Consider the following 24,052-nt stretch of genomic DNA (forward strand, 5'->3'; position numbering starts at 1 on the left):
AAGTGGCACTTGATAAATGATAATTAGTTTTGGACACAGATGAGTATCATCATATTCACTCAATTCTGACAACCACCAGGCTGCAGGTAGTGTCTGTTCACCAGGAATGTTGCTATAGAGAATTGGCTTGGGTGGAGTTACGTTCTCTTGTTGCACCAGATCTTGCTCTGGAGAAGACACAAGGATTTAGGTCCCTTTCCCTGTGGTTGGGAAACTAATCTTCTCAATTGTCCAGGACTATCCAAGTTTTAACAATGAAAGTTTCAACATTGAAGAAAACCTGGATGAACAGTCATTCTGCCAAGTAAACTGGTCAAGCAAGACAGAGTGTGTGGTCTGTAAGAAGCTGTTAGGATTCTTGCCAACATGCTGGAAGGACAGACCAGGCTGGGCAATACTGGGTTGCCAGCCAAGTCCCGCTAAGCTGAAGTCAATGGTGACACCTAGAGAGCATGTGAGAAATTGCAGTCTAAATCTTTGCTCTAAATTTCTTCTTTTACTTATGTATTTTTTTTAAGATTTATTTATTTTTATTGCAAAGTCAGATATACAGAGAGGAGAAGAGACAGAGAGGAAGATCTTCCGCCCGATGATTCACTCCCCAAGTGACCACAATGGTCGGTGCTGCGCCGAACCAAAGCCAGGATCCAGGAACTTCTTTCCGGGTCTCCCACATGGGTGCAAGTTCCCAAGGATCTGGGCTGTCCTTGTCTGCTTTCCCAGGTCACAAGCAGGGAGCTGGATGGGAAGCGGACTAGAGCCAACACCCATATGGGATCCCAGTGCGTTCAAAGTGAGGACTTCAGCCGCTAGGCCACTGTGCCAGGCCCTGCTCTAAGTTTCAAGACTCCTGAAAGACACCCTCAAGGCAAGTGAAATTTATGCTGAGATCTTGAAAAAATGTTGGCCAAGCCAAAGTAAGGGTGGGGAGAAAAAGAAAGAAAGAAAAACAAATACAAAATCTCTGTGGAAAGAGCAGGAAACTTTCAAGAAACTACTTGCAATATGGGTAAGAAGACAGTGGTAGAAAAAATGCTAGAGAGCTTATCAGGATCTATTAACCACAGGGAAACCTCTCCCTTGAAATAAATCTTAGGGATTGGATGCACCAGGCCAGTTCAGATCCCAACACCATCTGGTGTTATGGAGAACCAGGGTAGATGTGGGACTGATTAGGCTGGGTCTCAATCCCCTACTGAGCCATGTGTGAGCTGTATGTGGGTATGGACGAGCCATGGCTGGGCTGAAACATCCAACAACAAGAACCAGAATGGGGTGAAAGCCAGCCAGGAAAAGCCACTGTTCCTTCTAGGACAGGAGGTAAACCGAGTAGGGTTGGATCAAGAACCCCCTGGCATGCGCAAAATCTGACTTTGGGAGGGGTTCTGATGGAGGAGCCTGGGCAACTCCTCTGGCAGGACACAGTCCCTGCAGGTAAGCGCAAGAAGCATGATAGGAAACAACCCAGAATAGGCCATGGAAAGTCTCCCACTGGCATACCTTCGGCATGGGTCAGGAGCAGACCAGGCTGAATCAGTTCATGTCATCCACTGGCAAACCCGATCACCAGAACAGAGTGTGGGATGGGCCAGGTTTGGTTGCGACAAAACCAGTACACATTATGGAACGCCAGGGCGTGGTTGCCTGTACTGGATGTGAATGCAGCACCCATCCAGCACACATGAGATCCAGAAAGGAAGGGGCAGAGCTGGCAGGGGGGATTAAGGGGCTGGTCCCCTCGCCGGACAGCTACTCCCACTGGAGAGCGTGGGCTGGGATAGAGACAGACCCGACTAAGCAAGACTACAACACCTGTGTGCTGCATGTGGACTAGATCAGGGCCTCAGCATCAGCTGGCAGAAGCTGGCACTGGGGACTAATTCTGTCGAGTCAAATCACAGGACCACCTAAAGAGTGCATAAACCAGGACAGAGAGACCTGGGAGGGAAAAGTGGGTTCCCCCTTCTTGGGTCACTAGTCCCGTGGGAGGGCATGAAAACTAGGACGGGGGCTGGGATGGCTAGATAGAGAGGAACTCAACAACACCCGTGAGGGCTGGATGGTTGAGTTGGTTAGATAGAACTAAGCTTTAATACCCATTGACAAGTACCGGAGCCAAATGGGATGGGGGACAGACTGGTCTACTGCTACACATACTGGCAAACCAGGGTAGGGGGCGGGCCTGGTGGGGGTTATTGTGGGTCGCCCCGACTAGGCTGCAGCACCCACTGGTTGATGTAAGGGCCGAACCAGACTGGACTGCAACACCCATTGGTTCCAGTGCAACTCGGGACCGAAAACAGAACCAACACAGCAACTGCAACCACCAGCTGATCGGGGTGATGGACTGTGCCGGGCCCTGTGCTTGCTAGAACATACAAGAAACTAATCTGGGAATACCTCAAAGTATCTTTGGAGATCTCCCCAATCGAACTGCTGGACTCAGAACTCTAACCAAGAAAAGACAGAAGACAGAACAGGACAATCATGCATCTCAGCTACATGTTGGCAGCAAAATATGGGACAAATGGAGACTTTATGATGGACCATATCAATCAGTGGACGACCTCATCGAGCGAAACTGGCAGTGATTCATAACTGGAGAACTATTAACACCACTCGAGCACATATCTCAGAGCATGCCCCACATCCGGGACTTGGGGTGGGCGGGAAACCGGGTGGCGCTTCTCCCTCAATATCCCCCTTTACCTCAGATACATGATGGAAACAATATGGACATAATAGCATTACCCACTTCCCTATCCCCCTGAACCTTTTTTTTTCTTTTTTTCTTCTTTTTCCTTTAACTGTAATTAACTATGTAAAGATTGTCAACAACAATACAATAAAATAGAAAAAAAAACAAAAACAAAAAAAACAAAAAAATAAATCTTAAAAAAATAAAAAAACACCAGCTATGATGTCCATGTCTCATAATCAGAGTACCAATATTCAACTCTAATTCCTACCTCTAGATCCCTGCTAACTTGAACCCTGGGGAGCAGCAATGAAGGCTCAAATAACTGGGTACTAATCACTTATGTAGGAAACCTGGACTGAGTTCCGAGCTTCTGACTCTGGCCTGGACTAGTCTCATTTGTTATAGGAATTAGGAAGGTGAATGAAGATATGAGCTTGCTCACTCTTTCTGCCTGTCAAAATATACACACAAACACACACAAACACACACTTGCCTTTAGCACAATTCTGCTTTCAAGAAACTAGCCTATGAATGTGCTTTATATGTATGTGTATAAAGACTTAAAAAGAGGACGTTGCCCAGTGGAATAGCCTAGTGGCTAAAGTCTTTGCCTTGCATGCACCGGGATTCCACATGGACGTCAGTTCGTGTCCTGGCTGTTCCACTTGCCATCCAGCACCCTGTTTGTGGCCTGGGAAAGCAGCAGAGGATGGCTCAAAGCCTTGGGACTCTGCATGGCCTGGGAAATCCAGAAGTTCCTGGTTCCTGGCTTTGGATTGGCTCAGCTCCAGCTGTTGCAGCCACTTGGGGAGTTTACCTGCAGATGCAAGATCTTTCTGTCTCTCCTCTCTGCAAATATGACTTTCCAATAAAATAAATAAATAAATCTTTTTTTTAAAAAGGATGTTTACTGTGACATTTTAGTATTTTAGTATACAATTTAGTATACAATTTTAGTATACAATCTGCCTGTTCTTTGGGCTGGTTAAATTAACTTCAATATAGTCACACAACAGGATTTTATGTAGTCATTAAAAAAATCCTGGGAGAACTCGGTACAACAGCCTAGTGGCTAAATCCTTGGCTTGCATCCACCAGGATCCCATATGGTCATTGGTCCATATCCCAGCTGCTTCACTTCCCATTCAGCTCCTTGCTTGTGGCTTGGGAAAGCAGTAGTCCAGTGTGGCTACTTGGGGTGTGAACCAGCAGATGGAAGATCTTTCTCTCTGTATCTCCTTTTTTCTGTTTATCTGCAACTCCTTTTTTCTGTTTATCTAACTTAATAAATAAAATAAAATAAATCTCAAAAAAAATCCAGGTGCTAGGGAAATCTTTCATCATTTTGTGAAATATCTGACACAGGCTATCTATGAAGGAAAAAGGGTTATTTTGGCTCAGTCATTTTGAAAGTCCAAGACTAGGCCTAATTTTGTTTCTTTCCCATTTCCTTCAGAGCCTCAACATGGTCTTACCAAAGGGGACTTCTTCCTTTCCAGGAACAGAAAACAGTGCTGCAGCAGATTCTGGGTCTGATAACAAGAAATGGAAGCCAATACCAACTGATGGCTCCTGATGCTCTTCTGTATCTAGCAAGTGTCCCCAGTGATCTCAACAGGGCTCTGCTGGGGTTGAGGAGGGAAACGCTGTGGGGGGAACGATGGAGCGACCCACAATTGCTAATTAAGTCTCCAGGCCTTGCTCTTCACCAAGAACACATGTCTCTAGGCCCTCCCAACACCTCCCAACAATAAACATGTCACTCATCTTGTTAATTCCTACTCAACCTTCTGGTCTCAATTTAAAGGCCCTTCCCTAGTTTTCCAGAAACTGTTAGACGCAAAATCTCCTCACTCCCCTCCCGCCCATTATCACAGCAACCAGGGTGGCTCAGAGTCTGATCATGTTACACGTCTCCTCAGAACTTTCCAGCACCTTCCTATCTCATCGGGCTAAGTCAAGGTCCTAATGCATCTGAATGATGCATCATTGCCATTCTCCCTCTCCCTACCTCCCTCCATGTGCACTGGGTATTGCATCTCACACAACAACACCCTTCCTTTGCAGGGGTTTTTCACACTTGCTCCTTAGTCTCCTGAGAACTCGTTCCCTAGGCTTCACTGAGCTCACAGTGTCACGTCATGCACTCAAAGACTCATCAAAATTCTGACACACTCTAGGGCATTATTCATGCTAAATGACATAAGCCAGTCATTTTAAAAAATTAATAAAAGCACAAGAATTTTGTGATTCTGCTTCAGTATTCAAAATCTAACGGGCAGAAAGAGTAGTGGGTGTCCAAGGCTGGAGGAAGGGGAAAGCTGAGAGCTGCTGTGAAGACAGTACATACTATATCGTACGTCTTTTACCTCATAACACACATTTTAAACATCTTCTCTGTAAGATTGTCTGGGTCACTTCTAAGACGTCAAGTCCACCACAAGCCAGGAGACCTCTGCCCCAGGAGGAGTCGCCGGGAAGCGGCAGAGCTTGTAGACTTCTCCCTCACTGAGAGAAAGGCAGGCGGAGAACAAGAGAGGCGGGAGCTTCCGGGAACGCCCCCTCACTGAGGGAAAGCCAATGAGGAGGAGAGCAAGAGGGGCGGGAGCTTCCGGGAACGACCCCTCACTGAGGGAAGGCAGAGAAGGGAGGTGGGACGGGACGGGGCCTGGAAGGACGGACTTCCGAGTTATTCTCTGAGGGAAAGTGGGCGGTCCCGAGAGGCGGGACTGAAAAATGAGAACTTCCGGGGCGTCTCCGCGGGGTTTCCACGTGAGAGACCTGAGGGGAGAAAGGGGGTAGCTCTGTGTCTGTGGGATAACGGAGCGAGAGGTTTAGGAATTCCGAGTAAGCCGAGAGTTCGTCTGCTCGCCCCCAACCTTTGGCTGAGCGAGCTGGAGAGGAACGCGCTTCCACGACGTGGGCTCCTCAGCCACCCACACCTGACGACGTAACCATGGTGGAAGGCCCAAGAGACAGAAAGCCTCCAACAGCCGCCACTCGGTCCTGCACCGGTCACTGTTACTCTGTTCACCTAGATCTTCTTATTCTTTTTTGTTTTAGGTTTATTTATTTTTGCTTCTAAGGCATATCACGGGCCTGGCGGCGTGGCCTAGCAGCTAAAGTCCTCGCCTTGAATGCCCCGGGATCCCATATGGGCGCCGGTTCTAATCCCGGCAGCTCCACTTCCCATCCAGCTCCCTGCTTGTGGCCTGGGAAAGCAGTCGAGGACAGCCCAAAGCTTTGGGACCCTGCACCCGTGTGGGAGACCTGGAAGGAAGTTCCAGGCTCCTGGCTCCGGATCTGCAAGTACCGGCCGATGCGCTCACTTGGGGAGTGAATCATCAGATGGAAGATCTTCCCCTCTGTCTCTCCTCCTCTCTGTATATCTGACTTTGTAATAAAAAATAAATAAATAAATCTTAAAAAAAAAAAAGAAAGGCATATCACTTTTACAAAGAGAAGCATAAAGATCTTCCTCCACTGGTTCACTACCCAAATGGCTGCAACGAGGAGCAGCCGGGACATGAACCGGAGCGCATACAGTATGCTGGCACTTGCAAAGTGAGGATTTATCCACCTAGCCGTGGCGCCGTGCCCTTCACTTAAGTCTTGAGCTGTGCTCTGCCCTGTGCACCAGTAGCTGCCGCCAGGATCGGAGTACCCTGGTCCTAACTGTAAGGAAACAAGGGTCCTGGATGCCAGCAGAGCTGCCGGAAGTGGAGTCTGGCCCTCAGGACGCTCGGTAGCCACTGGTCAGAGACAAGCACAGTGTCCCTCATCACCTTTCCGATAGCCGCCCCCCTCCCCCAGTCTCCAGAGAGTTTACCCTCCCCTTCTGGAACAGACGTTAGGTGAAGGGCCAGAGTGCTTCTCCAGTGGTACCTGTGGCACGTGATTGGAAGTTCCTGTAGCTGTCCCAGAAATCTGGAATCTCTAGAGCTGCCCACCCATCAGGCCATGGACCCTTTCAACCCCAGCCTTGCATCCAGGGCTCTTTCTCCAAAGATCTACCAAAGCATTTTCTCTGCTTGGTGCTGGGGGGGACAACCCTACTGTACCTGCTGTTCCTGCTCCTATTGTAGTTCCTCTTGGTGGCTTTGTGGCCTTTCTACTTTGTCTGCCCTTGTCCCCACAGCTGGCCAAGTCAGAGCCACCCCAGTAATGGTCCTGTCCAGTTTCTGTACTGGCTACAGACCTGGCACCCAGCCAGGCCTCTTTCTAAACCCTGTTAGGTGACAGCCTTCTGCTCTTTGCCTATAAAACTGACCAGGCTACCTGGCCAAGAAGTCCAGCAGTGCCCGGAAGCCTGGCACCAGTCCCACATGCCTCCCCAGCAGCATGTTCCGTTGCTCCTCTGAGCGTTTGGCTCACATTTTCATGAAGCTAGGGCAGCTTGCCCTTCTCTGATGCCCTGCCCTAACCTTTAAAAGGCCACCCAACTGAAGTCTCAAAAAACTGATGAGCCCAATCTGAGGTTCTCACACAGTCCTGGGTTAGAGGAATAGAAGGGGCCCCCAGAAATCTCTTTCCTGGTGCCCTGTTAGAAAAAGTCAAAGTGCAAGGATGCCTAAGTTCTAGCCCTAGGAGGGTGGATAACACCAGGGCAGTTATTCCTTCCAGGACCCCAAACACCAGCTTCTTCTCCAAATTCTGCTTGGGACAAGGGAGTAAGAGGTGAAATTGAAGAGACAGGTGCAGCTTAGATGAAAAGAAAGATATGAAAAGAAAATTTTTTTTTAAAAAGTTGTGTAAGGGGCCCAGCGCCATGGCTTAGCGGCAAAGTCCTCGCCTTGAACGCCCCAGGATCCCATATGGGCGCCGGTTCTAATCCCGGCAGCTCCACTTCCCATCCAGCTCCCTGCTTGTGGCCTGGAAAGCAGGAGAGGACGGCCCAAAGCTTTGGGACCCTGCACCCCTGTGGGAGACCTGGAAGAGGTTCCTGGTTCCCGGCTTCGGATTGGCACAGCACTGGCTGTTGCGGTCACTTGGGGAGTGAATCATCAGATGGAAGATCTTCCTCTCTGTCTCCTCTCTGTATATCTGACTTTGTAATAAAAATTAATAAATCTTAAAAAAAAAAGTTGTGTAAGAACCAATTCAATGGTCAGTCTTCCCATAATATCAATTTCTTTAGACCATCTCAGAGAGTCAAAATCTGTAACTTGAAACATTTTAATGTGCTTTGTAAAAAGATTTATTTATTTGAAAGTCAAAGAGAGGGAAGGAGAGACCTTTCATCAGGTGGTGTTCTCTTCAGTTGGCTGCAAAAGTTGGGGTTGAACCAGGAGGAAGCCAGGAGCCAGGAGCTTCATTGAGGTACTGCATGCGAACACAAAGCAGCAGGCAGTGGCTTTACCCTCTAGGCCACAATGCCCAATCCCTTGTGTATTTTTCTTTCTTCCTCTCCTTTAATACTAAAGTAACATTAAAGACCAACATTGTGGCATAGCTTGCTAAGCCACCTCCACTGGTGACACCAGCATCCCATATGGCTGTTGCTTTTCTGATCCAGTTCCCTGTTAAAGCACCCGGGAAGATGCCCCAAGTTTTTGGGTCCCTTTACCCACATGGGAGATGTGGGTGAAGCACCTTGCCCCGGCTTAGGCTTTGCCCATCCCTAGCTGTGGTGGTCGTTTGGAAAGTGAACCATCCAATGGAAGAACTCTGCCTCTTCCTTCCTCTCTGGCTTTTAAATAGATAAATCTTTTTTTGTTTGTTTTGTTTTTAAGGAACATTAAAGACATAAATTCCCAAATTGCAAAGAAATACAGGGAACTGCTAAGAAAACCTGTTCTTGAAGGAGAACTCAGGCTCCTCCCACAACCCGGCTGGCCCCTTGGCTGAGTTGGGACTTGAATGACAGCCCGGTGCTTGGCACTCAATGAAAGCCGCAACTGTTATCTCCGCAAGGGTACGACCCTAGACGAAAACTCTGAGGAGGAGCCAGCCGGCGTCCTTGCAGTTTCGCGGCGACAGGGTCGGGACTCAAGGCGGAACCAGGGGCTCCGCCTCCTCTCCCCTGCTCCAGCGCGGACTCCACGTGGTTCTCTCAAGTCCGGGTTGTGCTGGCAGACGGCTGCAGGTTGGGGTGGTGCTGCTGGGAGAATCACCAGCCCAGAAGGGGGTGGTCTGAAACTTTAATCCGGACCAGAGCGAGAAACACTCCTGGGAGACAGATCTATAGACTCCTCCGGCTTATGCCAGGCTTGCGACGACCAGCCTGGGACTGAAAGTCCCAAAGCGCCAGGCGACAAAGGAGCGACCCGAGAAGGAAAGGACAGGTCACCTCCCGGCCGTCCATGGCGGCGCTGGCCCGCGGACTGTGCCACATCGCTTTCCATGTGCCTATTGGGCAGCCCCTCGCCCGGGACCTGCAGCTCCTGTTCGGCTTCCAGCCCCTTGCGGTGCGGGAGGCAAATGGCTGGCGGCAGCTGGCTCTGCGCAGTGGCGATGCTGTTTTTCTGGTTAATGAGGGCACAGGACCCGGAGAACCACTGTACGGGCTGGACCCGCACCACGCTGTGCCCAGCGCCACGAACCTGTGCTTCGACGTGGAGGATGCCCGCGCCGCCTCCCGGGCGCTGGCCGCTAGGGGCTGCAGCTTGCCAGTGCCTCCTGTGAGCTTGCGGGATGCCAAAGGAGCCGCCACCTACGCCGTGGTGCGCTCACCTGCCGGAAATCTCAGCCTGACCTTGCTGGAGCGTGCCGGCTATCGCGGACCCTTCCTTCCTGGCTTCAGGCCAGTGCCCTCCGTGCCAGGCCCAGGCTGGGTCAGCCACATTGACCACCTCACCTTGGCTTGTATTCCTGGCAGTTCCCCCAGACTTTTCCGCTGGTTCTGTGACTGCCTGGGGTTTCACCACTTGCCGCTGAGTGCAGGTGAGGACCCAGAGCTGGGCCTCGAGGTTAGAGCAGAATCCGGATGCGGGGGCTTGCGACTCACGGCCCTGCAGACCCCACCGGGCACTAGCGCCATCCCTACCCTCGTGCTGGCTGAGTCCCTACAGGGGTCCACCAGCAGGCAGGATCAGGTAGAGCAGTTCTTGGCCCGGCACAGGGGACCTGGCCTGCAACATGTAGGGCTGTACACGCCAAACATCATAGAGGCAGCCAAGGGAGTGACGGTGGCTGGCGGACAGCTCCTGACTCCTCCTAAGGCCTACTACCAGCAGCCAGGCAAAGAGGAACAGATCCTAGCTGCAGGGCAGGTGCCTGATCTTCTGGCCCAACAAGGAATCCTCCTGGATGGCCACGAGGGCAAGTTCCTACTGCAGGTCTTCAGCAAGTCCCTGTTTGCGGAGGACACCTTCTTCCTGGAGCTGATTCAGAGGCAGGGTGCCACAGGCTTTGGCCAGGGCAACATCAGAGCCTTGTGGCAGTCTGTGCAGGAACAAGCTGCCAAGGTCCGGGACAACTGCGGAGGGTCAGAGCACACACACCCAAGGCGAGGAGAGTGAACAGCTGTGCCTGCGGGGGCCAAGTGTGGCTTCTGTCTCATCAAGAGGGACCAGAAGTTGAGAGACACTCCCTGGGTTCCAAAGAGGTGGGATTTTTGTTTGTTTTTTCAAATGTAAGACTTTTCTTGCATAGTCCATATCTAATACAGATTCATGATATAAAGAAGTATACAGTACAAAATAGAATCAATACTTTTTTCTTTTAAGATTTATTGAGTTTATTACAAAGTCAGATATACAGAGAGGAGGAGAGACAGAGAGGAAGATCTTCCGTCCAATGATTCACTCCCCAAGTGAGTCGCAACGGCCGGTACGCGCCGATCCGATGCCGGGAACCAGGAACCTCCTCTGGGTCTCCCACACGGGTGCAGGGTCCCAAAGCTTTGGGCTGTCCTCGACTGCTTTCCAGGCCACAAGCAGGGAGCTGGATGGGAAGTGGAGCTGCCGGGATTAGAACCGGCGCCCATATGGGATCCCGGGGCGTTCAAGGCGAGGACTTTAGCCACTAGGCCATGCCACCAGGCCCAGAATCAATACTTTTTTTAGATTTATTTTTATTGGAAAGTCAGATATACAGAGAAGGAAAGACAGAGAGGGAAGATCTTCTGTTCAATGATGCACTCCCCAAGTGGCCACAACAGCTGGAGCTGAGCTGACCTGAAGCCAGGAGCCAAGAGCTTCTTTTGTATCTCCCAAGCAGGTACAGGGTCCCAAAGCTTTGGCCTGTCCTCGACTGCTTTTCCAGGCCACAAGCAGGAAGCTGGATGGGAAGCAGAGCCATCAGGACATGAACTGGTACCCATATGGGATCCCAGGCATGGAAGGTGAGGACTTTAGCTGCTTGGCTACCATACTGGGCTTGAACCAATACTTTGGGAGCAGCCTCTTTGATCCACTTCCCTCCCACATCTTATGAATAACCCTTTTTCGTATCACTGTATGTATACTACATTCCTAAATAAACCATATAAACAGAAATGTAAGTCAGAAGCCCTGCGTTTCCCCTCTTCCAGGGAGCAACCACAGGGCTGGGTCAGGGTTAAGCCAAACCACCTGCTCTAGGGTGATGCCACTGCTCCAATCAAAGCCAACCTGAGACCTGGACTGAGGGTATCATGTGTCAGCCATTGGCAGGTGCTCACCCTCTCTTCTCCACCCCCCCCCCCCCCCGCCAATCTGCTGAGGGCTAGATGGGCATGTGGCCAAGGGAAGTCAGAACCAAGCATGAGAGGGCCACAGAGAGGGTGCAAAACTCTTACTGGCTTTTCTTTAAAAAGGCACTTTATTTATTTAAACAACAGCATTCTTGGGAGTGGGGGCTTCCAGAGGCATCACGGGGCTGCATTGTTGAGGTGGGGTCCATCACTGGCGATGTGGCCTGAGGAAACCATCCAGGACCTGCTGGCCCTTGCTGGGTCTCTTCTGGCGGAGTGGAGTGGCCACGAGGGACCTTTTGGAGCCCTGTGCAGAAGCCAGAGGGAGGTACTGAGCCAGGGGCAGCAGAATCCCCTCTCCTCCCCCCACCCCCATGCTACCAATGTAGCTCAGGCTAGCCTGAAATGTAAGAGCTTCTAACCTGCCTCCAGTGTCCACTCCTTTTAATCAAGTTTGCCAAAGGTAGCCCAAGAACATCCTCCAAAGATGCAACTCTGAGCCCTCTTTTTCTCACCCAAAATGCTTCAACGGCTTGGTGTCCACACCAGGACGGGCCCTTCCAGCTAAACCAACTACTTGCTGCCCTATGAGCATTGCACATTGCACTGTGTCCTGTCTGAAGTCTCCTAGACAGAATGAATGGCTGCCCACCTCTACTCCAGAAGACCAATCACAAGCAGCTTATACACTGGGAGCTGCACTGTCCTCATCAACATGCTCCTGTTCTTACAGCGTGAAAATACCCAGACCAAGAACTTTCCCTCCCCGCCCAGGGAAACCTGAAGAACATTCACCACTGGCAAACTGCTTGGGGACGCAGGCCTGGGAAGAGATGGCTGAGTGAAGGCCAGGTGACTTACCTGGCGAGTGCCTGGCTTCTGGCCCTCATATACACGGAAAACCTAGCCAAGAAGAGAGTAGGAGAGGACAGGGCTCACACTGTGTCTGTTCCACACCCCTACCCTGCAACCCCATGCTTTATGCCCTGGCACTCTGGTTTAAAATATGCCTTCCCCCCCCCCCTTCTGTTTAGCATGTGGCTAGCAACAGATTAAGTACAACAAAGACAACAAAACTGGTGCCTTTTTCATGGCTGTGGAGACGGCTGCGGTGCAAAACTCCTCCCGGGTGAGCCAGCGGGCGCCAGGTGGTGTGGTGGTTGCCAGAGTATCGCTGTCCAGGGTCAGGCCGTACACTTGATATGTCAGCTTGATGTGGGAGAAGGTGTGGACCACCTGTGCGGAGGGCCAAGGGCTGGAATCAGCCTGTGGCTACAGCCTGGTGAGCCAGCATTCCTGCCCTTCCACAGCTCACTCACCTCCCCGAGGTGCCGCAGGCAAGCGGCAGGGAGGGGCCCAGCCCAGCTCTGCAGTTCCTGCAGCAGTGCCTGGCGTGGATGCTGCCCCGAGGGCTCCAGGGTCACAGATGGGAATTCCCACAATCCGGCCAGCAGACCTGAGAGGCAGGGCAGCCAGATGGGCACTGGGTTTCAGCTGCTGACTCCTCCTTTCCTCCCTACCGCCCTCCACACCCAGCATGTGGATACCCGAGTGCGGCCTCTGGACCAGCAGCATGCGGCCACCCCCTCGGGCCTTGGGCTGCTCTACAACACAGGTGGCAGAACACTCCTCTCTGGGGGGCTTGCGGCTGGCCTTTCGGGGAAAATTGGTCACTCCCAGGGTCGGGTCCCAGGGTTCTGAAGGAGGCGGGCACAGCTGGCACTGTCCAGTGTTGAGAGCTGGAAATAGATTCCCCAGTCCCAGTCAGGATAGTTCCAGAGGGCAAGCCTTGGCCCAACTTTAGAATCTTATTTAGCTTCTAGGCAGCCCTGGAATGAGGCCTCCACAGGCAGCTCCCTGGGCAGGGGGAACAACTGGGGCTGGCACTTACCACATTCCTCTATCTCAGGGCTGCTTGGCAGCCGTGGTGAAGCACACAGCTGCTCTTGCTCCACCTGAGAGTCAAATGGTAGGGGGTCAAGGGGGCACTCCCAAGTACCTTTGCCCTCCTCTTCCCCAGCAGGCTCACCCTTTGGTGTGCCTGACACAGGTGCTGCACAGGGCACCTGTTGCAGAGTGGGCGCTGCGGGGTGCACACTGTGGCCCCCAGCTCCATGGCTGCTTGGTTGAAGTCCCCTGGCCGTACTGGGTCCACCAACTGCTGGGCAAAGCTCCTACAAGAAATGAACATCACTGAGCCAAAGCCTGTATGCCACTGTCCCTCTCAATCTCCCCTGTCACTCACCCAATAGCCTACCAGAGCTGTTGGGAAACAGGAGTGCTACTGGGGTCAGCACCAATGGCTCGGACACGGCACAGCACCCGCACCACATTCCCATCCACCACACCGGTTGCCTGGCACAGAGTAACCTAGGAGTCAGCCTGAGCTGGGAGGAAGGAGGATGCACATATGCAAAGCAGGCGTGGGCTGTGGGCTCACCTGGCCAAAGGCGATGGAAGCTATGGCCCCAGCTGTGTAGCGCCCCACACCTGGAAGGAGTTGCTGCAGTGTCTCTGCCGTTCGTGGCATGTGGCCCCCGAGTTCCTCCACCACCTGCTCAAGATAGGAAAGCTCCAGGTTACCATGGACCCAAGGCCCAGGGAGTTCTACCTCCCCACAATTCCCTTACCTTCCGAGCTCCCTCCTGTAGCCTCCTGCCCCGAGAATAGTAGCCCAGGCCGGCCCAGAGCTGGTTCACCTCCTGAAGGCAAGGCCAGCAGTCCACAAGGTCAGTGTTCAGTCCCTCAGCAGTTCCCACTCCCCCTGCCCTCATGTACCTCTCACCTCCAGGGATGCACTGGCCAGGTCCTGCAGTGTTGGCCACTTCTGCAGCCCCGAGTCAGGCAAAAAGAGATGAGGTCATGGGAGAGCAAGGTGGAGGAAACCTTCTTCATACCCACCCCTTGCTAACACTCATGGTAGGGAAGGGCCAACTCCTGACCCTCCCCTTCCTTCCCAGGAGTCACCTGCATCCATCGCGTATAGTAGCTGATCACTGTGGCAACCTGAGTCTGCTGCAGCATGACCTCAGAGACCCACACTAGGGAAGAGAGGTTGGCATAAGGGTGCTGCTGCCCTGTGTGCTGCCTGAAGACCCCCAAGCTCAGGCCAAGGCAGGCGAGGTGCCCCTGCTTTCAGTTGTACTGACCAGCATATGCCCGCCTGTCCAGGTCCACCTCAGCCTCTGCCTGTCAATGCAACCCAAGATAGACAGTTAATGGGGAAGTAGGTAGGGACCAGTCTCCCTCCATACCACCGTCTCCTTCTCTTCCCTGCCTACCAGTCTTCTCCAGGGCAGATCCCGCTTCTCTCGGTCGTACCAGGTCAGCAGGTTCCCACGGAAGGCTAGGACTTCAACTGGGTCTTTGAATCGGTGGTATGGGGAGATGGAAATCTGCGACATAGCCTCTTCATGCTGTCCAGCTGGGCCTGCCGGGGCCTCAGGACACTCAGAGATTCTCCCCTTGCAGGTTGTGAAACAGGGACACAGACACAGCAGCCTGTGGCAAGGTACTCCCAACAAGGGCTTCCCCAATCTTTGGAGCTATGGTCACACCAGAGTTCTCTAGCTGTATGCAGCCTTGGCCAATCTACATTTCCTCCTGGTGGCCTGCCTGGCTCATAACTAAAACCCAAGGGTTCCCGCCAGGTATAATACAAACATGTGCAGGGCTTTCCCATTCATAAAGCACTCCCAGCTTTATAAACACGTGCTGCAGAAAAGCAATGCAGACCACTGCTTCATTTCACTGCTAAGAAAGCCCCCATTCACAGCAACTGTTGATGGTCACAAAGGTATGGAATCAGAATTAGGCCTTTAGGGCCTGGCGCGATAGGCTAGTGGCTAAAGTCCTCCCCTTGACCACGCTGGGAACCCATATGAGCGCTGGTTCTAATCCCGGCAGCCCCGCTTCCCATCCAGCTCCCTGCCTGTGGCCTGGGAATGCAGTCGAGGATGGCCCAAATCCTTGGGACCCCGCACCTGTATAGGAGACCTGGCTCTTGGCTTTGGATGGCTCAGCTCTGGCCATTCAGACCACTTGGGGAGTGAACCATTGGACAGAATATCTTCCTCTCTCTCTTCCTCTCAATCTGCCTTCCCAATAAAAATAAATACATCTTCAAAAAAAAAAGAATTAGGCCCTTAATCAATTCCTCAATGCCATGAAAGCCAGAGTAAGGGAAGAGAGAAGAAACAAGTAAGAGGGAGGAGAAACTGGAGGGAGGGGAGAAATGGAAAGACAGAGAGATTTTTATCAGCTGGTTCACACCCCAGTTGACCACAACATCAGGCCAGAACTCCACTTGGGTACCACACAATGGGTAGTAGGGATCCAAGCATTCAGGCTATCATTACTGCTTCCCCAGGTGTGTTAGCAAGGAGCTGGATCAGAAGCAGAGTAGCTGAGACTTGAATCAACGGGAATGCTGGCATTGCAAACAGTGGCTTCACTCAATGCCATGATGCCAGCCCCAGTCTCTCAAAGCCCCAACACAATTCATGATCCCTTCCCAGCCCAAGGCTGCCCCTTTCACAGCTGATGAAACTGGCCCCCCCTGAGTCTCTGGCTAGGGCCGAGTTCCTCACCATCAGGGGCAGGTTTGGTCTGACTGCTATTGAGGGAGTGTTGTTCTCTTCGCTTCTTGCAGGCTGCCTGCTTCCTGTGGCCACCTCCCACAGCTCCTTGTGGCTTCCTCATGATGACCTAAAACAGAAAGACGCAGTTTTGTTGAGTGGGTTAGGCTGCTACCTGTGATGCTGATACCCCATATGAACACGGTTCAAGTCCAGGCTGTCCCATTTCAAATCCAGCGCCCTTGCTAATGTGCCTGGGAAGACAGAAGAAGATGGCCTGAATATCTGGGTCTCTGACACCTAGCTAAGAAATCTGAATGAACTTTCTGGCTTTGGCCTGGCACAGCCAAGGCCAGTGCAGCCATCTGGGGAGTGAAACAGCAGATGGAAGATCTCTGTCATTCTCTCTGTAACTCTGCCCATTTAAGTAAATAAATTAAAAACAAAATGGGGGAGGCAGGAAGGCAGTAAAGACCGACCCAGCCAAACTAGTCACAAGGAAGCTAAACCTTGGGACCATATAGCCACACTTCTGCCTCCCTGCCTACACCATGCACCATTTCCAGTTCTTCTCAAGCTCTCGGGATGCCTATGAGTCTGCTCTTGACTGGCAGCGGCACCAGGGTTCAGAGAATGACCAAACAGCCTCACAAGAACCTGTGTGAGTACAGCCCCAAACATCCAAGATGGAAGAGGCCAAGGCTGGAATGGGTCAATGACCAAGACCTCCTGTCTGGGAGCCTGTGGTTCACTGATGCTTGTTGTCACTGTGTGGGGAGAGGGGCTGTTCAGATGTGTCCAGGGGCATGCAAGGTGGGTGAGCAGCTTCTCTCATTAGAGATGTAAAACAGCCTTTCAGGGTCACTCAGTCTGATGATCTTCATTTCACAGGAATTTGACACTGGAGATCAGAGAGAAAAGATCTGCCTGCGAGCAGACGGCTAATCAGTAGGGGATACAGATGAGTTATTTTTATACCTAATCTTCTGATTTACTAAACCATCTCTGGTCGATGATTAGTGATGTAAAAATGCATCCAGCTGGTCCTTACTGTTCCATTCTTCAGCTGTCTTTTCTTAATGACTAAAAGCAGCTAAAACTCTGAGTGCCCACTCCATGCTAGACCCTGTCAACTGCTTTACTGGACTGTCACTCAATCTCCTGAGAACTCAATGACATAGAGTATTACCTCCCTGTGGTAAGGGGAATGTGAAGTTTGTAGAGATTAAGTAATTTTTTTCTCTTAAACCCAGAAAATAATCTTTCATATGCTGGTTCAGTCCCCAAATGCCTGCAGGTAGGAATCAAGTACCTGGTTACTTTGGAACATAATATACTGCTTCCCCAGGTGAATTAACAGGAAACTGGACTGGAAACAGAGCGGCCAGAACTTGATTGGCACTCCACTATGGCATGATCCTGAACCTGCTATATCACAATGCACACCTCCACAACCTGTACTTAATAATAATAATAAAGATTTTGGGAAGGCAGACTTATAGAGAGAAGGAGATGCAGAGAGAAAAATCTTCCACCTGCTGGTTCACTCACCAAATGGCTGCAACAGCTAGAGCTGAGCCAATCTGAAGCCAGCAGCCAGAAACTTCTTCTGGGTCTCCCATGCAGGTGCAGGATCCCAAGGCTCCACAAGCAAGGAGCTGAATGGGAAGTAGATCAGCTGGGATATGAACTGGCATCCATATGGGATGTTGCCCTTAAAGACGGAGGACTAGCCAGTTGAATCACTGTGCCAGCCCCCAGAACCCACACTCTTATACCCTGTTCTGTGGCATTCCTCCTAAGCCTTCAAACTCTTATCACCTCATTTCCACTTGCTTCTTCCTTCAGGGGGAAAAAAAAGAATAAATGAATATGCAAACTTCTCTCCTTCTTACCCCTTTTATAGGAGGAAAGCAACCTTCCTCTGAGGATCCTGCTACTGCAGTCCCTTCCATGATCCCTGCTCTCGCCTTCACAAACTTCTTTTGCTAATACATTCATTTCAAGAATTTACAATCCATTCTCCAGAGAGCAAGGTGACCTATTCAAGACCCGATCATGCTACTTCCTTACTTGAAGTCTCCAGGACCTGCCCATTAAATCCTTGAACAAATATTTACAAGGTGTTTACTATGTAATCAAGCAGTTTTCGGTGGCTGGAAAACTCCAGTGAGGAAGAGAGCAAGGGCTCCAGTACTCACAAAGCTTACATTCTAACGGCAGCACCATGAATAACACACACAGGAAGTGAATTTACATAGCACGGCTAGAAGCATGGAAGGGACAAACAGGTGCAGAGGTAGAGAGCAGAATGTTGCACATGCAAAGAACATGGCCAGCTTCACCTTATTAAAGCGAAATCTGACCAATGAGTTAGATCGTTAGAATGGGGCATGTGGACACCTGTGGCAATGACATACCAAGAGCTAGTGCAAAGGCCCTAGGCAGCGGGGTTTGGCAAGGCTAAATAGGAGCTCCTGGGTTACAGCGGAGTGAGGAGAAGGTGCACGGTGGAAGATGGGGTGTGAGGTAAAGCAGAAGGCAAGTCGAGCACAATGACAACGTATCTTGTAAGCTGCAGGGGAGGGGGAGTGCGAGGAGAAGGGCTTTGCTGTTTGCTGCCTTTCCTTGCTGCTAAGGGGCCAGTCCTTGCCGGTTCACTGACTGAGTCGGTCGCTGCACCCTCTCTGCAGCTTCATCCTGCGCCCCGCTCCCCGCCACTTTCACTTCCAGGACCGGGCGAGCTACCCTTGCTCTCGGAATTCACCCGACCCCAGGAGCCCTTCTCTTAAATCCTGGGCGCGCCCCCGAGAAGCCTGCCTCTGCGCACCTCACCCCTCGCGCCGCGCAGAGGAAGACAGCCGGATGCTGTGGTCCCATTCTACCGTCGTGCTGAGCCAGGAGACATGATTAGCTCTGATTGTTTCTCCCGCGCCCGGCTCCCCGGGCGCACTCCAGGGGGCGTGGCTCCTGCCAATCAGGCCACGAAGCCGGCCGCTCCAGCCAATAGGCTCTCAGCGCGCGCCGGGCCCACTCTCCCTACTCCTCCTCCCGACGCCAGACCCGGGAGCTCTGAACGGAAGTCCTACCCGTTGATCACGGGGGAGAGACCTCCGACCCGCCCCCGGCAACCCGCGTCGCGCCAGGAGACGAAGCGGAAGTCTGGGAACGCTCCTACAACTCGGACGAGGGAAACGCGGCGTCATGGCCGCCAGCGACCACGATGGCGCAGCTTCGGCTCCGGCGGCCTCTAACGGTGAGCGGCTTCCCAGGGGCCGCTTCTAGAAACCTATGCGCTCCAGGGAGGGGAAGGCCTCACGTTCTTAACACTATAGAGATAGGCTTCCAGAGCATGTCCCTTCCTGAGGCTGCCACGAGGAGACTACAAATCCCAGTGTACACCGCGGCTCGCTGGCTAAGTCCCGGCGTGTTGGCAGTGTAGTCAGCGGCTGGTGGGGTGTGCCGGGAAATGTAGTTTGCGGTTCAAAGCTGTTGCTAGTTGATTGCGAGTCGGCGCTTGCGCTGAATCTTGTGGTCCAGACGAAGTAGAAATATATTGGAACTTCTGTGTGTGGCGTTATCAGGTTTTGGGGGCTGTTGCTTCTGGCTTTGGAGCCTTGTGAGATATGAAAAAGCTGAACTCCTCAAGCCATACAAAAACTTCCTGCAGTGTATGGGAGAAGGAACCTCAAAGGTCACCTAGTCCACCCTTCCTTTCCTGCTGACACTGAGGGGAAGTAGTTTTCCCAAAGGGTCATATAAATCCACTGGAAAACCCGGGCATCCTCTCTTCAAATTCAGGGTACCAGCTATTCTAAGTAAGGCCTGTGTAGCGAACAATAGGAATACGAGGCCTGAGAGAAAAGCCATCACTGGAAACTACCCCTTCACCCTGCCCTGCAGCCTTGCTTAGTGTCTGTTCTCATAGGCACAGTTGCCAGAGGAGAAGTGGCCATTACTGTCTCCCCCAGGTGGTGCCAGCAACAGCACAAAATCTGGAGAGGAGCAAGTAGTCCAGGTTCCTGTGGTCGATGTACAAAGCGACAACTTCAAAGAGATGTGGCCATCCCTCCTGCTGGCCATTAAGACATCCAGCTTTGTGGCTGTAGACACGGTGAGAATTGGGGAAATGGGGAGGGCAAGTGGTTGTGAATGGGTTTCTGTGAGGGGCCCATCACAACCCTCCCTTTACCCACCCCTAGGAACTGAGTGGGCTTGGGGACAGAAAGAGTTTACTGAACCAGTAAGTATAAGCTCTGTTGTTTCTTAGTCCCCTGGCAAGAAGGGTAGAATTCGGGGGTAGGGGTTGGAGGTGTGGACACAGTGCTAGATAGTTTGTGTCCTTTGTGAAGCTAAGTCCTAGCAATAGTTATGCCAAACCCATCCCTAAGGTGCATCGAGGAACGTTACAAGGCTGTGTGTCATGCTGCCAGGACCCGTTCTATCCTGTCCTTGGGCCTCGCCTGTTTTAAGCAGCAGCCAGACAAGGTATGAGCTGATCTCACTTCTGTCTCAGGTCAGCGTGTTTAAGGGGAGGAGAGCATGAGATCCTGGGGAACACTGAGCATAATTTTTTCCCCCTGAACCTTGACATGGCAGACCCTCTTTCTCTTCCAGGGTGAACACACCTACTTGGCCCAAGTGTTCAATCTCACCCTGCTATGCATGGAAGAATATGTCATAGAGCCAAAGTCTGTGCAGTTCCTGGTACAGCATGGCTTTAACTTCAACCGGCAGTACGCCCAGGGTATCCCCTACCACAAAGGCAATGACAAGGTAGTCCTCCAGCTGCTTTAGCCTAGACTGTGTCTTCTGCGACTTCACTTCTCCCAACTCTAGGCTGGCTGGCTGGCTGGCTGGCTGGCTGGGGACAATCTGCTTATTAAGGAATGTGGAAAATCACTAGTTCCTGGACTGGGGAAAGGCAACTGAGAACAAAAACTGGTATCAGTGAACTAGACAGAGTGTGTTTTCCTTCCCTGAGACCTTTCTTTCCACCTAGGGTGATGAGAGCCAGAGCCAGTCAGTGCGGACACTGTTCCTGGAACTGATCCGGGCCCGGCGGCCTCTGGTGCTACACAACGGCCTCATAGACTTGGTGTTCCTCTACCAGAATTTCTACGCACACCTGCCCGACAGCCTGGGAACCTTCACGGCTGACCTGTGTGAGATGTTCCCCGCAGGCATTTATGACACCAAATACGCTGCTGAGTTTCATACCCGCTTCATGGCCTCCTATTTGGAATATGCCTTCCGGAAATGGTGAGCAATGGTTGTGGGAAAGGGCTTGGTGGGAGCGGTACATGATCTGAGCCTATTTCATTCACTTAAGATATATATGGAGTGCCTGCCATGTGCCAGCCATTGTTTCAGGTGCAGAACAAAAACAGTGAACAGTGAACAAAACAAAAACTCCTGCTCTTGTGGAGCTTGTGTTAATGGACCAATACCCTGTTATGCTGTTGGCAGTGAGCGGGAGAATGGGAAGCAGCGGACAGCTGGTGGCCCACACCTTACCCTGGAGTTCTGCAACTATCCTTCCACCATGAGGACCCACGTTGACTACCGCTGCTGCCTGCCCCCTGCAACCCACCATCCTCAACTCACCAGCATCTGTGATAATTTCTCGGTGAGAGCATGTCATGGGGTGGGTGAGATTTCATGCCTGGAAGCCCTTTCTAAGCCTCTTTCTTATCTCCAGGCCTATGGCTGGTGCTCCCTGGGACCACAGTGTCCCCGGTCCCATGATATCGACCGTATCATTGACACCGATGAGGCTGTAATGGAGGAGAAGCGGCGACGGCGACGGCGTAAGGAAAAGCGTAAGAGAGCTTTGTTGAGCCTGTCTGGGACACAGACTTCTGGAGAAGCTGAAAATGGTCCTCCCACAAAACAGGTCTGTGGAGATAGCCTCAAGAATGAGGAAATTGAGGAGAAAGTGGCTGAGGATGAAACTAGAGACCAGCCCAGCTCTGAGCAAGACCACAAAACTGACTTGGAGATGGGTCTGAAGGCAACAAGGCCTGAAACCGCTGATATGCCTACCCCAGAAATGCCAGAGAGTCAAACCGGCCCTAATCCAGTGCCTGGGGATGGATTGCATCGGGCTGGATTCGATGCTTTTATGACTGGTTATGTGATGGCCTATGTGGGCCTCAGCCAGGGCCCCCAGCCCTGCAGCTCTGAACCTTGGCTACCTGAATGTCACAACAAGGTATATCTGAGTGGCAAAGCTGTACCCCTCACAGTAGCCAAAAGCCAGTTCTCCCGTTCCTCCAAGGCCCACAACCTGAAGATGAAGCTAGCTTGGGGCAGCAGCTGACCCAACTTTTGCCTAATTTGGGATCCAGGAAGGGAAGCTGCAAGTAGAACAGAGGTGTCTGTGTCCGCTTTGCGCTGTGTTGCTTCTGGTCCTTCTTTACCACAGAAGCTGAAGTCCAAGGACACAAGTAAGGAGGCTGACCAGCACCTGTAATACCGACTTTATTTATTTTTAAATCTGAAAATGTCTTGGGAAAGTTTTACAAAAAAAAAAAAAAACCAGAAACAAGTTATGAAAATATTTGACCAACTTCATTCTTTGGTTATTTCTTATTGCGGTTCTGTGAGGGCAGACTGTTCCTTAATCTCCAGCCATAGCCGGGAGAAAAATCAGTCCCTGTATAAACCGTTTTAACCAACTGGGTGTATGTATCACATGTTGACAGATACATAGAGTAGGCCCTAGGGCATACAAATCCAGCCCCACTCCCAACCAGGAGGTTGAAAGTCTCATGAGGCAGAACATTTAAGACTCCTTTATAAATATAGAAATAGATTAATCAACTGGAAGAGATCTTTGAATAGGTTAGCTAAGAGCCACGACCATCACATTGCCTCGCCCTCCCCTTGCATAGAAATGTAGTGATGTGGTCTGACCATGCAGTAAGTGCAAACAGCAATTATTCAAGTGTCTTAAACATACTAGCAAGAAGCACACCAGTCTTCAGATCTGAGAAAAAGTCATGCCCTTTATGGCTACCTGGTGAGTTGTTGGTTCCATCCAGTAGTTATGTGTCCCAAGAAGGTGCAAGAGACAGACCTGGGATGGGTGAAGTGGGGTAATAGCTGCCTGCCAGCTCAACATAGAACTAGGAATCCTGGTCCTATTTGGGGAAGTGCACTGGGGGACCAGGTGGGCACCAAAGATCCATGCTAGATTTCAGAGGCTTGGAATCAGCTGTTGGCCCTAACTTGGAACACCTCTCACTGCTTCCTCCCTTCTCCTACCACAGCCTTTGGTACTGGGAGCTCAGTAGTTGAGTCTGGCTTAGCCTAGCACTGCTGATCTGTGGGCTCCAGGAAGGGGTCAAGACTGGGCCCCAAGGAGGTCCTATGGCTTCAGCTGAAAAGCCATCCTCAAAGTGAGACAGGGTCTAAGTCCCCTCATCCATCCTGCTCTCCCTGGGTTTGAAGGCCCATGCCTGAGGCACGGAGGGGGCTGGGAGCCAAGCCTCTTGGCCTCTCTTCCGCCTCCATCTCTTCAGAGGAACATTCGGGGCAGGGTCCTGTCCCCTGGGGTCTAAGGCCAAAACCATTTTCTTCCTGGGGATTGGAGCAGTCCATGGCCTCAGAGGCCAAAGCAGCTGGTGGGGCAGATGCCTGGAATGGTGGGATCTCTCTTACTCTGTACTTCAGACTACTGAGGCGTGGAGGGGGCCCATCAGATAGTGATTCGTCTCGGTTCACAAATGGACAGGCCTCTTGATGCAAGAATTCAGGTGAGCCGGGCAAAGAACGCCACCGTCGAGCAGGTGGAGCCAGAGGTTCCTGCCAATCAGCTAGGGGCATGGTACCTGACCCAGGTGCATCCAGGTCAAATACCAGGGAGATGACAGATTTGCTTGGCAGAGCAAAGAATTTGATCTTGCCACCCATAAGGTCCTGGCGAGCACTGAATGGATTGACTTTGGGGATGCGGGCAGCACCATCTCGTTGTGGCCGGTAATAGGGGTCCAAGACGTTCACTGTATGTGGAGGCTTATGGGAGAAGATGTCTGATTGGCTCCGAGACAGGCAGATGGTACGCTTAGGGCTTGGGCGTGGCGACTTGTGAGGGATCTTGTCATCCAGTGAGCTCAGCCTCTTTACCCCAGGTACTTTGTCCAGGAGTCCTGAAGA

At 51.8% G+C, this 24,052-nt stretch overlaps 4 protein-coding genes across 5 annotated transcripts in view; 2 read left to right on the forward strand and 2 right to left on the reverse strand.

Moving 5' to 3' along the window:
• The first annotated feature begins 8,348 nt into the window (after positions 1 to 8,348).
• On the forward strand, positions 8,349 to 10,260 carry HPDL (4-hydroxyphenylpyruvate dioxygenase like). Its single transcript, XM_004598948.2, has one exon. The coding sequence runs from the start codon at positions 9,004 to 9,006 to the stop codon at positions 10,159 to 10,161; it is 1,158 nt and encodes a 385-aa protein (XP_004599005.2). The 5' UTR covers positions 8,349 to 9,003; the 3' UTR covers positions 10,162 to 10,260.
• A 1,222-nt stretch (positions 10,261 to 11,482) lies between these two features.
• Positions 11,483 to 15,194, reverse strand: MUTYH (mutY DNA glycosylase). The gene is made up of 14 exons (XM_012930871.2): positions 14,597 to 15,194; positions 14,465 to 14,504; positions 14,283 to 14,356; positions 14,101 to 14,142; positions 13,946 to 14,017; positions 13,756 to 13,869; positions 13,573 to 13,670; positions 13,345 to 13,489; positions 13,207 to 13,270; positions 12,863 to 13,054; positions 12,635 to 12,771; positions 12,399 to 12,551; positions 12,177 to 12,218; positions 11,483 to 11,622 (listed from the first exon to the last, which is right to left on the reverse strand). Exons 1-14 carry the CDS (start codon positions 14,717 to 14,719, stop codon positions 11,524 to 11,526), a joined length of 1,395 nt encoding a protein of 464 aa, XP_012786325.2. The 5' UTR covers positions 14,720 to 15,194; the 3' UTR covers positions 11,483 to 11,523.
• A 3,741-nt stretch (positions 15,195 to 18,935) lies between these two features.
• Positions 18,936 to 22,468, forward strand: TOE1 (target of EGR1, exonuclease). The gene is made up of 8 exons (XM_004598934.3): positions 18,936 to 19,148; positions 19,864 to 20,006; positions 20,095 to 20,135; positions 20,284 to 20,380; positions 20,510 to 20,668; positions 20,895 to 21,154; positions 21,362 to 21,521; positions 21,594 to 22,468. The coding sequence occupies exons 1-8, from the start codon at positions 19,097 to 19,099 to the stop codon at positions 22,212 to 22,214; spliced, it is 1,533 nt and encodes a 510-aa protein (XP_004598991.2). The 5' UTR covers positions 18,936 to 19,096; the 3' UTR covers positions 22,215 to 22,468.
• The window catches only part of TESK2 (testis associated actin remodelling kinase 2), a 114,299-nt gene continuing 112,669 nt past the window's right edge, over positions 22,423 to 24,052 (reverse strand). Inside the window, exon 11 of one of the 2 annotated variants that reach the window (XM_004598935.3) lies at positions 22,423 to 24,045. In XM_004598935.3, coding sequence (XP_004598992.1) covers positions 23,318 to 24,045 — 728 coding nt within the window. In that variant the 3' untranslated portion in view covers positions 22,423 to 23,317. The remainder of the gene's footprint in view (positions 24,046 to 24,052) is intronic. The other variant, XM_058680415.1, reaches the window with a different exon arrangement.

Source organism: Ochotona princeps, chromosome 2 (assembly GCF_030435755.1).
Source record: "Ochotona princeps isolate mOchPri1 chromosome 2, mOchPri1.hap1, whole genome shotgun sequence".
NCBI classification, from domain to species: Eukaryota; Metazoa; Chordata; class Mammalia; order Lagomorpha; family Ochotonidae; genus Ochotona; species Ochotona princeps.

Excerpts from the sequence above, each read along its gene's own strand:
- MUTYH (XM_012930871.2), bottom strand. The coding sequence starts at position 14,719 with ATGTCGCAGATTTCCATCTCCCCATACCACCGATTCAAAGACCCAGTT. Across the intron at positions 14,505-14,596 it reads ATCTGCCCTGGAGAAGACTG|GCAGAGGCTGAGGTGGACCT; the intron begins GTAGGCAGGGAA and ends TTGCATTGACAG. Across the intron at positions 14,143-14,282 it reads ACTATACGCGATGGATGCAG|AAGTGGCCAACACTGCAGGA; the intron begins GTGACTCCTGGG and ends TCGGGGCTGCAG.
- TOE1 (XM_004598934.3), top strand. The coding sequence starts at position 19,097 with ATGGCCGCCAGCGACCACGATGGCGCAGCTTCGGCTCCGGCGGCCTCT. Across the intron at positions 19,149-19,863 it reads GGCTCCGGCGGCCTCTAACG|GTGGTGCCAGCAACAGCACA; the intron begins GTGAGCGGCTTC and ends TGTCTCCCCCAG. Across the intron at positions 20,381-20,509 it reads TTAAGCAGCAGCCAGACAAG|GGTGAACACACCTACTTGGC; the intron begins GTATGAGCTGAT and ends TTTCTCTTCCAG.
- HPDL (XM_004598948.2), top strand. The coding sequence starts at position 9,004 with ATGGCGGCGCTGGCCCGCGGACTGTGCCACATCGCTTTCCATGTGCCT.